General features: G+C 37.7%; 1 protein-coding gene across 2 annotated transcripts in view; it reads left to right on the plus strand.

The window, feature by feature from the left end:
• Positions 1-1,132: 1,132 nt before the first annotated feature.
• The window catches only part of LOC133652363 (frataxin, mitochondrial-like), a 17,060-nt gene continuing 467 nt past the window's right edge, over positions 1,133-17,725 (plus strand). The window contains exons 1-6 of one of the 2 annotated variants that reach the window (XM_062051034.1): positions 1,133-1,318; positions 1,421-1,504; positions 6,596-6,684; positions 6,730-6,865; positions 15,831-15,928; positions 17,030-17,725. The exon at positions 17,030-17,725 is cut by the window's right edge and continues 467 nt beyond it. In XM_062051034.1, coding sequence (XP_061907018.1) covers positions 1,211-1,318; positions 1,421-1,504; positions 6,596-6,684; positions 6,730-6,865; positions 15,831-15,928; positions 17,030-17,180 — 666 coding nt within the window. In that variant the 5' untranslated portion in view covers positions 1,133-1,210 and the 3' untranslated portion in view covers positions 17,181-17,725. The remainder of the gene's footprint in view (positions 1,319-1,420; positions 1,505-6,595; positions 6,685-6,729; positions 6,866-15,830; positions 15,929-17,029) is intronic. The other variant, XM_062051035.1, reaches the window with a different exon arrangement.

The raw sequence follows: 17,725 nt of genomic DNA on the forward strand, positions 1-17,725 counted from the left end.
TATATATATATATATATATATATATATATATATATATATATATATATATATATATATATATATATATATATATATGTATGTATGTATGTATGTATGTATGTACTGTATGTATGTGTATATGTATGTATGTGCATATGTATGTGTATATACTGTATGTGTATATGTATGTATATATATATGTGTATACGTGTATATATACATGTGTATATATATATACACACGTGTGTATATATATATAAACTTATAAATGTATGTATAAAATAATATGTATATATTTAATAAATGTATTATATATAAATACATAATTTATATGCATAATTAAATATAAAACAATAATATATATGTATATATGTTTTATTTAATCATGTATGTATATGTATATAAAATAATATGTATATATATAATACATTTATAATATATAAATACATAATGTATATACATAATTAAATATAAAACAATAATATATATGTACATATATATATATATATTATGTATGTATATTATTATGTATTTATATATTATATTTTCTTATTTATTTTACGGTAGAAAATGGATGGATGGATTTAATATTATTACATACCAATATTATATGTATTATTATCATTATATTATTATATACATTTTAATAATAATAATAATAATAATAATGGATCAGATTTTATATTGCGCTTTTCTATTATTAGATACTCAAAGCACTCACAGAGAAGTGGGAACCCATCATCCATTCACACCTGATGGTGGTAAGCTAGATTTGTAGCCATGCACAGTGGGTAGACTGACGGAAGCGAGGCTGCCAGTTTGCGCCTACGGCCCCTCCGACCACCACCTATCATTCATTCATCATCCATTCACCAGTGTGAGCGGCACCGGGGGCAAGGGTGAAGTGTCCTGCCCAAAGACACAACGGCAGCGATTTGGATGTCAAGAGGCGGGGAGCCTCAGGTTTCTGGCACAGCCGCTCTACCCACTACGCCATACCGCCCAATTTTAAGAAATTATACTGTTCTGTAAGACTGTAATATTTATATATTTTTGTTTTATATGTGGGCTATTATTATGTACTATTCTCTGCAACTGTTGAAACGAAGTTTAAAAAAAAAAAAAGGTAACATATTCCGGTACACTAGGTGGCAGTGTGTACCATCTTTTTGGGTTTACCTGAGTGGTGCAACGAAGAAGAGTTTTGAGACCGGAAAAAGCAGAGTTGAACATGCTAATCCTCAGTAAAACATCATGTGTTTATTCCCACATATGTAACATTACATGCACACAACGGAACATGGCGTCTTTGTTGAGGCTCTCGACTATCACCAAACAGGTATTTGATTTATGACGCTGCCTGTTTTTATATTATTATACGACGTTTGCAATCTTTGTCTGGAAGCGACCGCTCACGAATATCAGTTTGCTTTCGTTTCAGCTCCGCGGAATGTGTCTTGTCACTTTGGGCTCTCCTTCAAACAAACACACGCAGCCCACAGGCATCAAACATGCCACAAATATGGTAAGTCGTCTTCGCTTCTAGATTCATGAGCCTTATCGCTTTGTAAACTTGTTTCATTCAACCCAACAAGCACCACGCAGAAACGTTTACGTTTAATATAAAATGTTTTTCCTACCATTCTTACTATCTGGCATTGCTTTGAAATTATATTTAAGTTAAACCACAAGGTTATATAAATGTATTTCATAACATTGATGCGTCATCGCGCTACTTTCAGTTTTAGTTTCATTTTTAGGTTCTGAGAGTAAATGTATTAATAGCTACTCATATAATAATGGGCACGCCAGGGTCCTCTAAAGTGCACTTTCAGCTCACTTTTTATTGGCTTTAATATATATTTATAAAATAATTTGTTAATAGCAAAAAGGAGTAATGTTAGGAAACAGTGTTAAGATGTGTAAATTCGCTTTCCAGGTATCACCATGAAGACTAGGGGTGTGGGAAAAATCGATTCGAATTCGAATCGCGATTCTCACGTTGTGCGATTCAGAATCGATTCTCATTTTTAAAAAATCGATTTAAAAAAAAAAAAAAAAAAAATCTTTTTTTTTTTTTTTTAAATTAATCAATCCAACAAAACAATACACAGCAATACCATAACAATGCAATCCAATTCCAAAATCAAACCCGACCCAGCAACACTCTGAACAGCAATAAACAGAGCAATTGAGAGGAGACACAAACACGACACAGAACAAACCAAAAGTAGTGAAACAAAAATGAATATTATCAACAACAGTATCAATATTAGTTTCAATTTCAACATAGCAGTGATTAAAAATCCCTCATTGACATTATCATTAGACATTTATAAAAATAAAAACGAATAGTGTCACTGTGGCTTACACTTGCATCGCATTTCATAATCTTGACAACACACTGTGTCCAATATTTTCACAAAGATAAAATAAGTCATATTTTTGGTTCATTTAATAGTTAAAACAAACTTACATTATTGCAATCAGTTGATAAAACATTGTCCTTTACAATTATAAAAGCTTTTTACAAAAATCTACTACTCTGCTTGCATGTCAGCAGACTGGGGTAGATCCTGCTGAAATCCTATGTATTGAATGAATAGAGAACCGTTTTGAATCTTGGCAAAAATGTTAGCCACACGATTATCAAATGTAATAGGAAAATTAATTCATACTGACCAAACTGGCTTCATAGAAGGTCGACAATCTTCAGACACTATTAAATGAACCTAAAATATGACTTATTATATCATTGTGGAAAATATTGGACACAGTGTGTTGTCAAGTTTATGAGATGTGATGCAAGTGTAAGCCACTGTGACACTATTGTTCTTTTTTTATTAATGTTTGTGATGATTATATCAATGAGGGATTTTTAATCACTGCTATGTTGAAATTGTTACTAATATTGATACTGTTGTTGATAATACTCATTTTTGTCTCACTACTTTTAGATTGTTCCGTGTCATGTTTGTGTGTCCTCAATTGCTCGGTTTATTACTACCGGTATTCTGAATGTTGCTGGGTCAGGTTTGGTTTTAAAATTGTATTGCATTATTATGGTATTGTTGTGTATTGTTTTCATAAAAAGAATTTAAAAAAAAAAAATCGTTTTTGAATCGAGAATCGTGTTGAATTGAAAAAAAAAATCGATTTTGAATCGAATCGTGACCCCCAGAATCGATTTTGAATCGAATCGTGGGACACCCAAAGATTCACAGCCCTAATAAAGACCAACATTGAAATACAGTAGCGTAGTAGTCCAAAATCCCCAAATTTTTGCCAGGATATCCAGTTTTTTTTCTTCTTTCCCAGTATATTCCTGGTCCAGTTTTGTTTGTTTTCGCTACTGCAGCGATGGAGTTGCCGTCCGCAACACTCGGAGCGTGGGCACATCAACTCAATCAAGTAACGCGACAGAGATGGGTGTACATGAAGACAACAGACAAGATAACTCTGCCAAAAATCCAAACTTTGTTTAAATAGGTTGACAACTAGAAGACTTACTATATAAGTAAATTAGAGTAGGCAGCTGCTCACTCTATGGCTGAAACGACGCGTCGACGTAGTCGACGTCATCGGTTACGTGAATACGTCGACGCCGTTTTTGTGCGTCGGCGCGTCGCATATTTACGTCACACTACCGTCATGGCGGAGCGCAAAGCAGACGATGCGAGTGAGGGGAAAAAAGCACGCCAAAAGTGTGGGAGTATTTCAATAAACGGCCTATTTATAAATGGTTGATTTATATAGGCTAGTAAGGTAAAGTTTTGTACCTGACAAGTTTCGGCTATCTTGCTTCTGCAGCCTTCCTCAGAGGTGTCACGTGATGTTAGCGTGACGTCATCTGTGACGTGTTATATGGATTGTTCCATCCCACCTGAAGTGGTGGGATGGCGATGTCCCCTGGTGTCAGATACAAAACTTTACCTTACTAGCCTATATAAATCAACCATTTATAAATACACATTAGTAGGCTAAATGAACCTCTTAAACAAAAAATAAACTGCCTAATAATGTTGTTGTATGCACACTGTGTCGAGCGGAAATGGCCTATCATAGCAGCACAACGGCTATGAAGGAACATTTGAAAAGAACGTTCTTGCCATCACCATCAACTAGTCAATCGTCCGCGTGAGTATACGTTGTCATCATTACACAAAAACATGAATTGTATCTGCGTTGTAAATTCATAAACTAAAGCACTGTTTCGCTCTGAGAAGTGCGTTTGGCGTGCCTGTTCAGTGTTTACAAAGACGCGCTCCTCTTTAACGCTAACGTTAATTAGTTGTGCAAATACCTTTTACAACATTAACAGTTACATATACTAGGTCTTCAGGGTGCCCACCTGAAGACCCCAGTGAAGCTTTTGCCCCTAACCCCCCACCCCCCACTCAACACTAACTGCTGATTAATCTGAGGGATTGTACTATCTAGTCCTATGAGCTCAACTGTACAAACGAACAATTAACTTTCACTTTAATCATACTATCATCATCATCGTCGGCCTTACCTCTCAGTTACAGCCACATCGACCCCTTCTGAGCGCCTATTTTCAGCTGCTGGGAATATTGTAAAGAAGAAAAGAAGCAGAGCATGCTAACCTTTCTTCATTACAACTGTTAGTCACTCACTGGAATGAGTAGAATTGGTTATTGTGTACTGTGTTGGACTGGCTGTTTATTTGGCACATTTTAAAAGCAATACTTAATGTTTACAGTGCTCCAGAATATTTAGATTGGCACTTCTTTGTGCTGGATGTTTATCTTTATTTTTGCACATTTTAAAGCAAAATAAGCAATACTTTTACTTGTGTTGAAATGTTTACACTGTTGTTACAGAATATTTCGTTTTGCACTTTTTTGTATTTGGATGTTTATCTTTATTTTTGCACATTTTAAAGCAAAATAAGCAATACTTTTACTTTTGAAATGCTTATACTATTGCAGAATATTACGATTTGCACTGGATGTTTACTTTTATATTTGCACATTAAAAAGCAAATAAGCTACTTTTAATTTTGTTAAATGTTAAAAGTTTTAAATGTTTACATTGTTACAGAATATTTTGTCATGTTGTTGTCAATGTTGACTGAGTGGCCATACTTTTTTTTTTTGTAAATAAAAGCCATGTCTTTTGAAAAAACTGGCCTACATTTATTTTTTTCATCTTCATTTTAAATAAAAAAATAATCGGTAAAAGGAAAATCAATCTATAGATTAATCGAAAAAATAATCTATAGATTAACCGATTAATCGAAAAAAATAATCTATAGATTAATCGATAGAAAAATAATCGTTAGCTGCAGCCTTAGCTCACACATTCTCATACTTTCCGAAACATCCAGAAAGAAATGTCAGTCAGCTTGAAAAATGTCTCAACTATAATCTACGTGAAGGAGCCCAGAATGTTTTTTATTTAAATGTTCCTCATCAGGAAACCTCACAATGTATTAAATCCATAAACTGCTATACATTTGAGTAGATAGTGAGTTGTTGTGATGTAGTGCCATATAATTACCTATTTCCCAGAAGACTTCCCATATTTTGAAATGCAAATATTGATTCTCCTCTTTGACACACTTAAAAAAGGTGTTTGTGAAATTCCCTGATGTTTTTTGCTGCAAAATTAACCACAACATTAGCGCCGCATAAAACATTTTGTTACTGGTCTTACGTTTCCTACAAAACAACAATGTGAAGCCTTAAACGTATACCATACATGTTTAGCTCACTTTTACTGCAAATGAATAAAGGCTCCAAAATCGGTTATCAGCCCCCTTGACTACTAACAATCGGTATCGGCCCTGAAAAAAACTTATCGGTTGATCTCTAATATAATTAATTGGGATGTTATTTAATTAGTATGTGAGATAAATAATATACAGTATAATTTAAATCAGGGGTTCTCAACCTTTTTGACCTTGGAGGCCAACTTTTCCACTACAGGGGCCCCACTCAAATATTATTACTCTTGATTTTATTTGTATTCAATAATTATATCTCACCTACTTACAGTTTACAACCTTACTATTTATTTAACACATACAACTTTGGTCAGGCTGATTAGAAAAATAAGTACTTACCAAACATTCTGCATGAGAAGGGACTACTGACGAGAAATACATTTACATACAATTATTACAATGCTGTGTTAAAATAAATAAACTAAATTAATAATGAATATGTTTCTTAACTAAACTGTCAATAAAATTAAAATACAGCCTCACCACTTAATTCATATTTTTTGTGCTTTAATAAACTTCTCTATGACTTTAGCTGCAGACTTCTTTTGTTTGTTTGATATTGTCATTGCTGCCACAAGTGGTGGAAAAGTGTATTGCAACTGGGTGCTGCTGCGGCCCACACGGCCCATAGCTGGGAAACAGATATTTTTGCTATGGTTAAGAAACACTGATTTAAATTGTCTTTTATGTAAACATTTGTGTGCTGTCTAAAAATACTCATCCCCCAGTAAGTCAATCATCCTCCAATCAGGCATCCATTTTCCATACTTGATCAAATTCCATTTTTTTCAAAAAAGCATTAGACAGCGCTGCTAATACTGTCATGAATTATGATTTAAAAAAAAACATTGTCTTTGTTTGTCACAGTGGTATGGATTTACCAATGGCCCTAAAAGGTGGAGTAGAAACATCCACCTGACCGCTGAACGACGAGAACCTCATGCTTTGCACACAAGGTATACAATAACAGACGATAATTTGACAAGGTTCACCATGATTAGAAATGTGTTTCCCAGTGAGCTGTCTGAGGCAGCCTATGAGAAGCTGGCTGAAGAGACGCTGGAATCCTTGGCTGACTACTTTGAAGACTTAATGGATGAACCTTTCACTGGAGCAGACTATGATGTGGTGTTTTCTGTAAGTCTGCAGTGTTCTCCCAGTACATCAACACTAACAGTACCGTGCTTATGAATATGCTCATTAACAAAAACTATTTGACATTCTAAAACACATGTCAAACTGGAGGAAATGTAATGCATATCATGTTCCCTCTTTCAATGTTGACAAGTTAAATTGCATGTATTTAAAACTTAACATTATGCAAAACCCATAATATGTTCATAGACTCCAAATATTTTTGTTGAAATAAAATATTTGCAATATTTGCTGTCGTCACCTTAAGATATCATTTCAAAAGCAAGACATCCATTAATTTGTACAAGAAAATGTAATAATCAAATTCATAGGGAATTGTGTAATAATATCATGAGGTGATTATATAATACAAGGCAGCCATGACATCGAAGTTGCACTCAATGAAAACCTAAATGACACAGTGGAGTGGCGTGGAGCCTTCAGTTATATTGAAACAAACAATACTGTGCTTATAAAAATGCTCAAAAATAACTTACTGAGTCCAAGACAAATTTTCGCAAGTGGGACAATAAGGTATATTGTATTGTATAAAATGTTACTTTCCATAAAGAACATCAGTGGCGTGGAGTTTTGAAGTAATATAAAACAAACCTTATTGTTACTAATATTCTTTCCATTAGGGATGGGTACCATTGACATTTGAACCGATATAATATCAATTCCCTGTACATGGGAATCCATCCTGGTATCAATTTTCTGTACTTCTATGTTCAGTGTTTCCCATAAACTGCCAAGATACCTGTGGCGGTGGGGGCGTGACTGTGGGCGTGGTCACCATGACATCATCGAGTAATTTGCATAATTTACTACAATAAGATTTTCTCTAAAAAGGCTAAAAAAATGTGTACTTACTAATTAATAATAACAGTTTTGTTTTAAACGTCCATCCATCCATCAATCCATCCATCCATTTTACAATATAATTACAACACTTTATGTACACATTTATATACAGATTTGAATAATAAGTTATTCACTGAAATATATTTATTAATTGTGGTTCTTACAAAAAATATATCTTATAAAATATAAAAGCTTAAATGTCTCTTAAAGCTCTGCCCCTTTAATTAGTGCATACTAAATAATTTAACTTTAGCCTACTACTACAACCATATTATTTACCAGCAACATAAAGTGAAACAGAGGCAGAGGTGTCCTGCCACAGTCAGTAACAAATAAACAGAAAACAGTAGTGGTCAAATACAAATAAGGCAACAAGAGAAGTATCCTACACTTCTCTTTTGTAAAGTAAATCTGAACAGCCTATATGGGCATCTACATCAACTATATGATTTGCCTGAGAAGCTGGACAGGACAAAAAAAATAAAATGATTTTTTATTTATTTTTTTATTTATTTGTGGCGGACGTAATTCTTTCGTGGCGGGCCGCCACAAATAAATGAATGTGTGGGAAACACTGATGTTAAAATGTTAATTGTTTAATAAGACAATCTTATTATTTAATGTAACATTTAAAAATGAGCTCATTATGATAGCTGTGCTGTCCAGTTGTTATATCTTAATTTACACTCACATGTTGTGGTTAATAGTATTGTCTTCATTTGTCCTTATTTATACTTTCTGAAAAGATGATGTGATAATGTTCATCACTCAAATAGGTGGAATTGAGTCTGGCTCTTATTTGTGTTCATTTTTATTGTATCAGAAGATGAAATTAATAATATCAAAATCGTATTACAGGATGTTATTAATGTCATTTACTCATTTTCCTCAACTGATGTACTAACATCACGTGGTTTATGCTGTACGTATGTAGCATCATCTACAACAAAACTTGTGAATTTGGACTCATTTTATTAATCCCACATGAAGTTAGAAGGGGACGCGTATTATTTCAGCACATTCATGTGCACCCAGAAAATGTTTCCCTGGTCTTAAAAACAACATGAAAAGTACAGATTATCAAGAGTATTTTTGGGGGGTTGAAATGTCACAGCTTAGTTTACCAACCACATATTTGACAATCAAGGCTTGAACGTACTAATCCACATTTTGTATACTATTACCAATAAGCAGCGTAAATACGTAGTGTCCAAACACGGAAGTGTTGCCTCTATCTTAACACGGCCCCCTCACGTGCGTTCTTGCGGCAGGGGATACAAAGAATTGTCATTTCGACATCCACTGGACACATTTACAGCATAAGTTTCTTTCATTAAAACATTTAAGCAAATTTTTATACTTCGCAAACTCATCTCGTGAGCTGAATAAAACCTGTATGCAGGCCTGATCCGGCCCGCGGGCCTTATGTTTGACACCCCTGAATTAGAGGGTTTGGCTCCTTGCGCGATACTGAATTGTTTACTTTGTTTGCGCTTGGACAGAATGTAGTGGTGCCGTCTTTACACAGTAGGCTGTGAACACCTGGGTGAGTCTCCCTCGCCCCTGACTTTGGCCACGTTTACTCTGCACACCAAATTTGATTTTTTTTTTGCCCTCAAGTGACACAGCTATGATTTTTAGTAGCGGTAGGAAATGGATGGATGGCACTTGTCAATAGTGCGCAAATAATAGGCAATATGTAATATATAAATATATATTTTATTCCAAAGAAATAGCGATTGTTGAAGGACCGGGGTAAAGATTTTGCGTATTTGCTTACATGTGAGTTGAAAAATAAAGCTCACGTAGATCCACACTGATGTCTGTGTCTCTTCTACTTAACAGCCATAAAAAGATTACAACCCTCCCAAATATATTACACTATATACATCCATTCATACATTATATTACTTAAATTTGCTTTCACCTAAAAAACACTAATTTTCAGGTGTTGTAACTTTTATTTTATTTTGTAGTAGTAGCAACTTCTTCCCGGTCAACTTCCTTTTTTTTTTACTTTATTGAGGTGCCCATGCAAGTGACGTCGAGGCCACATTGGAGCCACATCCGCGTTTACACTGGAGTCTGAAAAAAGATAAAATTTTACTTGCAGTGTAAAAAGTTTGATGGAAAAAAATCTGGTTAAAAACAAATTATATCCAATTTGGGCCCCTTTGGCCTGCAGTGTAAATGTAGAATTAAAGTCTTGTCCTCATGGTGGTGAGATGAACCCTTTAAACAGGCTAATCAGGTCAGGAGGTGCGTTCGAAGCGTGCACCACTGAGTAATTAGGGTTTTCCAAGATGGCGCCAGTATGTGCTTTGGCCCGCCGTCTCTCGCTGTCAGCTCTGTTCGTTTTTGTGTTGTTTGCGTCTATTTTCGTCTCTGTCAGTTCACTGCTTGTGTATGACCGCCAAACACTGTTGGATCTTTGCCCCTCTCCCACTGATATGATCAACTTTGACGTTGGTTTTTTGACGTCCCAGTCATCTTTTTCACCTGGCCGGATTCCTGCCTTCCTTTCCCGTCCCCTGGCTCCTCTCCCCCGGCGGAAGCGTCTCCGGCGCCGCGGTAAACGTGGCGGCCAGCTGGTGAAAGTTAGGGCACTCCTGGCCCGGCTTCCCGTGGCTTCCCGAAGGAGGAATGGTGCGGTATCCGGTCTCCTCCTGCACCCACGCTCGCTGGATCCCATCGGTTCCTGGCTTGTTCCTATCGTTGGTTTGGAGGAAGAGGCTTGCCGCCGTCGCTCCTGCTGTCCCCGCCCCCGGAGGCGCGGGGTGGATTCCGCCACCTGCGGGCTGTGTGTCGGGCCCCACCTGGATTAGCTGCGGCCTTGGACGTGCTGGCCCCCGCCAGGTTCGGTCTTGTGAACGCAAGATCCTTGACAAACAAAATTTTATCCTGAAGGATTTCTTCACTTCCCGCGGACTGGACTTCCTCTGTGTGACGGAAACATGGCTGAGAGCCGGTGAGTCCGCCCCTCTTAATGAACTTCTGCCTCCGGAGTGTTCCTACTTTAATTCTCCGCGGTCGTCCGACCGAAAAGGAGGAGGATTAGCAGTCGTTTTTAAAAATGACTTTAAATGCCGTCAGATCCGCGTGCAATCCTCCTTTTCAAGCTTCGAACTGTGCATGTTTGAACTGGGTCTTTCTGATGTCGTCCTGTGTGCCGTCGTCTACCGACCACCCAAGTACCACAAAGACTTTATAACTGACTTTTCTGAATTTCTGGCTGAAATCCTGCCCAAATATGATCGTGTCCTTATTGTGGGTGATTTTAATATTCACACCTGCTGTCCAGACGAGTCGCTTCCCAGGAGCTTCCTGAATGTAATTGACTCTTTTAACTTCGTACAATCTGTATGTGGTTCCACACATGAACGCGGGCATACACTCGATTTAGTGCTCTCGTATGGTTTGTGTATTTTTAATTTGGACATTTGCGACGCTGTGTTCTCTGATCATATGCCGATCCTGTTTGATATTCCCACTCAGTGTCCGGTTAAATTGTGCGCTCCTCCTCAACGCTCTCGCATGTTTAATTCTTCGTCTCCTGCTCTGTTCTCCTCAATTTTTTCGACTCTTTGTGAGGATAATTCTGCAGCCTCTGTATGTTTGAATACTGAAGAGTTGGTTTCTGGGTTCAACTCTATTTGTTTACAAACACTGGACACGATCACTCCTTTCAAGTGCCGCCGCTCTAAAGCCACGCCTCAGCCCTGGTTGAATGACGTCACTCGTGCTGCCAGGCGCAAGTGTAGAATGGCAGAGAGAAAATGGAAAAAAGACAGGCTGCATGTGTCCTTTGCCATTTTTAAAGAAAGCCTGTTTTCCTTTCAGATGACTGTAAAGGCAGAGATGAATATATATCTATCTCAGATTATATCTTCTAACTATAACAACCCCAGAGTTCTGTTTAAAACTATTAACACTGTCATTGATGCTCTCAAATCTGTTGGTTTTGATGCTTCTTTTGAATTCTGTTAAAATTGTCTCAATTTTTTCACTGACAAAATTGTGTCAACTAGAGCCAGTTTATCTCAGCCTTCATATGACCCTTCTGTTCCACTGAATTTCTCTTCTGTTTTCCATCAGTTTGAGCCGGTGTCCTTTTCTGTTTTAAATGACACAGTTAGTCATATGAAGCCCTCTGGTTCTCCTGCAGACTCCCTCCCACCTCGCCTGTTTAAGGAGGTACTTGCTACTATTGCAGACCTGGGCATTGTACGGCCCGCGGGCCGCATCCGGCCCTTTGCGCATCCCTGTCCGGCCCGCGTGAGGCCAATCATAAATTACAAAATAAATTTTAAAAAGTATCTATGTCGAGTGTGCAATACAACGGTGCTGCTTTTGTTTTGAAAAGCGTTATTTGTATTACTTCCGTGTGGACGTATGCGCGTGTGCGATTGTGAGTGAATTGAACGGCGCAATTACAAATTACAAAATAAAGTTTAAAAAACATCTATGTTGTGCGCGCAATACAACTGTGCTGCTTTTATTTTGAAATGTATTATTTATGCCGTATGTCCGGAGGGAACCTGTGAGTGAAGGTGCATAGAGACAAGTGATGAGACGCTAAAAAAAGAAAAGTTGATGAGGAATGGCGTGTTTCCAACAAGACATGGACTGCCAAGTATTTCTTTACATAAATTAATGGTAAAGCCGTGTGCTTAATGTGTGGTACACAGGTTGCTGTGTTTAAATATCATTTTAATCGCCACTACACGAAGAAACACGAGGGAAAATACCGGAATGTGTCTGATGAAGCGCGCGCAAGGGAGGCTGATGCGTTGATGGTAAAACTGCAAACCCAACAAGGACTTTGTGCCATATTTCACACCCCCAGAGATGCAGCCGTCAGGACAAGTTTCGTCATTTCTCACAAAAGCGCCAGAAAAAGTAAGGCGTTTTCTGACGGAGAGTTTATTAAGGAGTGCTTATTGGACTTTGTTGCGCTGATAATGCCCGGAGACATGGACTGTTTTTCGCTAACTTTGGATGAGAGCTCTGATGCAGTCAATTAAAGAGACAACCACAGGTAATGACTTGTTCACAGAGGTAAATGCGTGTTGGGACAAGCTGGCAGGTGTGACAATCCAATCCACTTTATTTATATAGCACATTTAAACAACAAAATGTTTCCAAAGTGCTGCACAACAATATTACAAACAATATTCAAATATTATCCTTAGCTCCACCAATGACTGAATAAAAAGAAAAAACAATTACATATAAAACCAATATAAAAAACAATATAAAATAAATATGATTAAAAACTATTTTTAACAACAGATGGTTGTCCAAATCTGATGGGGAAAAATGTTGGATAATGCAGGATAAAGTGACCATCAAAAGCAATCTGCTTTTGTATAAAGTTAAGTTAGGTTAAATTAAATTATTATTATTATTATTAATTATTATTATTATTATCATCATTATTATTTATCTTACGGTATATCAAAAATAATATTGAGCAAAATTTAATTGAAATATTGTCGTGTGGCCCTCCAGCAGTGCTCGGGTTGCTTATGCGGCCCCCGGTGAAAATTAATTGCCCACCCCTGTACTATTGGATCAAGTGTCCTTAACATTATCAATAGTAGCCTCTCTTCTGGAATAGTTCCAGTAGAGTTTAAACATGCAGTGGTACGACCTCTACTTAAAAAACCAAGCCTCGACCCCTCTCTCCTTTCTAACCTTAGACCTATCTCTAATATTCCATACATTTCTAAAATATTAGAGAAGGTTGTCTACAGTCAATTGTTGCCCTTCTTAGAGGATAATGGTATCACTGAGTTGTTCCAGTCCGGTTTTAAAGCCCTCCACAGCACAGAGTCAGCGCTTTTAAAAGTTTTTAACGATATCCTCCTGTCAACTGATTCTGGTAAATATGTTGTCCTGGTGCTTTTAGATCTGTCTGCTGCTTTCGACACCGTCGACCACGCCACCTTAATCACTCGTCTTGAGAACTGTGTGGGCATTAAGGGCGCCGCCCTCAACTGGTTCCGGTCGTACCTAACTGACAGGAGTTTTTGTGTAAAAATAGACAGTTTTATGTCTTCCACAGCTCCTTTACCACATGGGGTTCCCCAGGGCTCAATCCTTGCCCCAATCTTATTTGCGCTTTACCTTCTCCCCCTTAGTTCTATTTTTAGGAAGTACGATATTGCATTTCATTTTTATGCCGATGATTGCCAGATTTATTTTCCCATGGCACAAAATAACACGGTTCAACGTCTTATTGACTGCCTGCACGACATCAAAGCCTGGCTTTCAGCTAACTTCCTGAGCCTAAATGAAGACAAAACAGAAGTTATGTTGTTCGGTCCAAGTCGCTCCCCCTCCTTCAACGTTGACCTCGGCACTCTGACCCCGTATCTCAGCGACTGTGTCACAAACCTGGGGGTAAAGTTCGACTCAGATTTTAAATTCGAAAAACAAATCAGCAGCGTCGTACAAAAAAGCTTTTATCAATTACGCCAAATAGCGAAAGTGAAACCGCTTCTATCAGGACATGATCTCGAGAAATTAATCCACGCCTTTATCTCGACTCGTTTAGACTACTGCAATGCCCTGTATGTAGGCATTAGCCAGGCCTCCCTCGCCCGCCTGCAGCTCGTGCAGAACTCTGCTGCTCGTCTGCTAACACAGACCCGCAGACGTGAGCACATCACCCCTATATTAGCGTCCCTTCACTGGCTCCCTGTGCGTTACAGAATCAATTTTAAACTCCTTTTATTTGTTTTTAAATGTCTAAACAACCTCGCGCCAACATATCTCTCCGACCTCCTTCAGCCTTACTGCCCCACCCGATCCCTAAGATCAGCCGATCAGCTGCTACTGACGGTCCCGGACACAAGGCTGAAGCTTAGAGGTGACAGAGCTTTTGCCGCTGCTGCTCCCAAGCTCTGGAACGACCTACCTCTTAGACAAGCCTCCTCTCTTCCTGTTTTTAAATCTCTCTTAAAAACATACTTTTATTCCATGGCTTTTAACACTGAGTGATACCCGTCCTGCAATGGCGCCCCATAATACACCTGCTGTGAACCTGTTTTTATGTTTTTATATTTTATTTATTTATTTTTTATCGTGTTCTGTTTGTGTTGTTGTGTTTGCTCGGTTCTCGTATTATTTTTAACCTGCCCATTGTACAGCACTTTGGCTACCCCTGTGGTAAATTTTAAATGTGCTTTATAAATAAAGTTGATTTGATTTGATTTAAACACCATTGTGTAACAAGGAAGTAGCTTTTTTCCAGGAAGCTGATTGTGTTATTTTGCACCCAACAAAGTGTTTGTACTGTAAGTATTGTGCTTGTTACAGAATAGCTGTTTGATTATACAATTTATCTTAGTTGTATTTTTTAATTAAAAATTTGGAGGTGTTGGAATCGCCATGTAAAATAGTTAATGCTAATATTAGCCAGTCTGTGGCAAATTTAATATAACTTAGCATCAAGCTTGCACATTTTGAAAGAGTGGCCTTACTTTACGGTCAAGCGTTTTTTTTTACCAAGCATACTTGCTTTGTTAGTGTTGACAATTGCAACAGTTTGACTGAGTGCTGCTTGGGTGATTGCTTACGTTAGCCGGTGTTTAGCCTGCAACCGGACGGGACGTCACATACAACAGACGTATCAAAATATGGCACCGTTTAATTTGACGTTAATCGATACCTGATGGTACCGACTGAATTCGGTCAGCGCCTATAAAAGTACCGAATTCGTTTCCCTTCCCTACTTTCAAAATGGTGGTAGTGTGACAACATGCCATTTGTAATGAAATAGACCAATAAAAAGTCAAAACATATATTTAAATACAAATCTTTGTTTTTATTAGTTATTGGTATCAACATGTTAGCCTTTTCTCATTACCTTTTTTTTTAGCTTTATTTTATTTCTACAATGTGTCAGTAGGTGGTGGAATAGGCAAATCTTTTATCACCTGCATTGTTAGCCACGTGCTACAAAGAGTTGTTCACTATCTGAAACACATATATAAAAAAGGGTGTCTTGTCGTCTCACATAAGGGTTAATTATGTGCCAAAAAAGGGCTGCTTTCCTTGAAGATTGTCTTCATAAAGTGTGTTGTTTCTTTTCCCACAGAGTGGTGTGCTGACAGTCAGTGTAGGTGGTGACAAAGGAACATATGTGATCAACAAGCAGACACCAAACAAACAGATTTGGCTTTCATCTCCAACCAGGTGAGACCAGAAGCTATGAAGTCTCTTACACATACACTAAGACTTGGACACAGAGACTAGTGTTGGGCGTCAAGCATTGATGAGAACCGCATCTTACAATTCAATTTTACAGAACCGCCACGTTTTTAAATGTTGATTACTGTTTTTGATGCTCAGTCAGACCGGAAGAAAATAAATAGTTGAGTTATTCATCAAAGAAGCACAACTTCCAGGGATGGGTACCGAATGAGGTAATTTTTTGGCACAGAGCGAATCTCGCCAGTCTCCCCAGGCACCAATTCACGTATAACCCAACGGTGCCTTGTTTTGGTACCTGGGTTGCGTCACACCCAGTTGCCGACTCAGCCAGCTCTTCGCGATCACTCCAGCAGCACTGAGAGTGGACTCAGCCAAACTATCTCTAGGTAATGTTGCAATTTTCAATGTCAACAAAGAAATTGACTTAAAAAACGCTCCAACGTAAGTAAATTAAGGATCTCCATTTCCAAAAATGCATTAACTCTATGCTAATTGGCTTCGATAATGACATGCTACTAATTAGCATTAGCAATTTTACATGCTGATTTCAACACATCCAAATTTGTTCATGAAAACTACAACTAAGATGCACATTACAATCAAACTGCTGGTGTGTAATAATAAGTACAATACTTACAGTGTTAATACTTTTTAGGGTGCAACAAAAACCACCATGAACCATACAATGTTGCCATCTAACGTCTTGGACTTGCAACTTAATGTCATACCTGCTAATGAGACTCAGAAATTAGATAATAAAACAAGTTATAACAACTGGACAGCAGTTATAAACAGCACATTTTTAATTGTTGTAATAGAATTTTACTATCAAAAACAATTAATGGTTTATCACACTCTAAAGTACTGAAAATTGGTACAGATGAGTTAAAATGTGAACGATACCCATTCTGCATGAGATGTTTCTTTACATTGTAACGTGATTACTGCCACAATCACCAGTAATACGTTACAGACAAACTTAACACGTTGCCATAGTTACGCCTGCCACATAGGGAAGGAGGTCACTGAATCTGATTCAAAGGTGTGACCTGGCAACCAAACGTGCTCCTCTTGTGTTTTCAGTGGTCCAAAGCGCTACGATTGGACGGGTGACGGTTGGGTTTACAGTCATGATGGCGTCAGCCTGCACCAGCTTCTGTCTCGGGAGTTTTCTGCCATCTTCAAAATGAGCATGGATCTCTCTGGCCTGCGTATTCCCGACCCCTCAAGTTGAGCTCTGCCCCGTGAGTTCTACAGACGCCAAAGAAGGTCATTTAACATCAACTATGGTAAACAATTAGATTGGAGAGTATTTATAAGGGTGGGGCTTCTCGATTATTTTAACTATATGTAATTTATGATCCTATTAAACGTTGCAAAATGGACAAGTGTTTGTATGGTATTCAACATGATCCAAATATTTTTAAACACCTGACAATTTAGGGAATTCAGCATAGAATTGATGGTTTTCTGTGTGTGTAGTTTCCATGTGGGGACCCGTTTCACCCCACATCCCCAAAACTCGACTAATTTGTGTGAAGGCTCCAGCACATCCGCGACAATAAGAAGAAGAAGAAGCGGTGTAGAAAATGAATAGGTGGTGCTTAAAAGCAAAATGATAAAAATTAAGACAATAATATATACTTCAAGACAAAACTTAATTATCATGCATTTTCTCCTTTTAAACTTGTTTTCCACCAAAAGTTCTGATTTCCAGGACAAAGTTTGTATAACTCAGTCTGATGACGTTTATTTTTACATTGACGCCATGTAAATAAA

The sequence above is a fragment of the Entelurus aequoreus genome, linkage group LG06 (genome assembly GCF_033978785.1).
Source record: "Entelurus aequoreus isolate RoL-2023_Sb linkage group LG06, RoL_Eaeq_v1.1, whole genome shotgun sequence".
NCBI lineage: Eukaryota > Metazoa > Chordata > Actinopteri > Syngnathiformes > Syngnathidae > Entelurus > Entelurus aequoreus.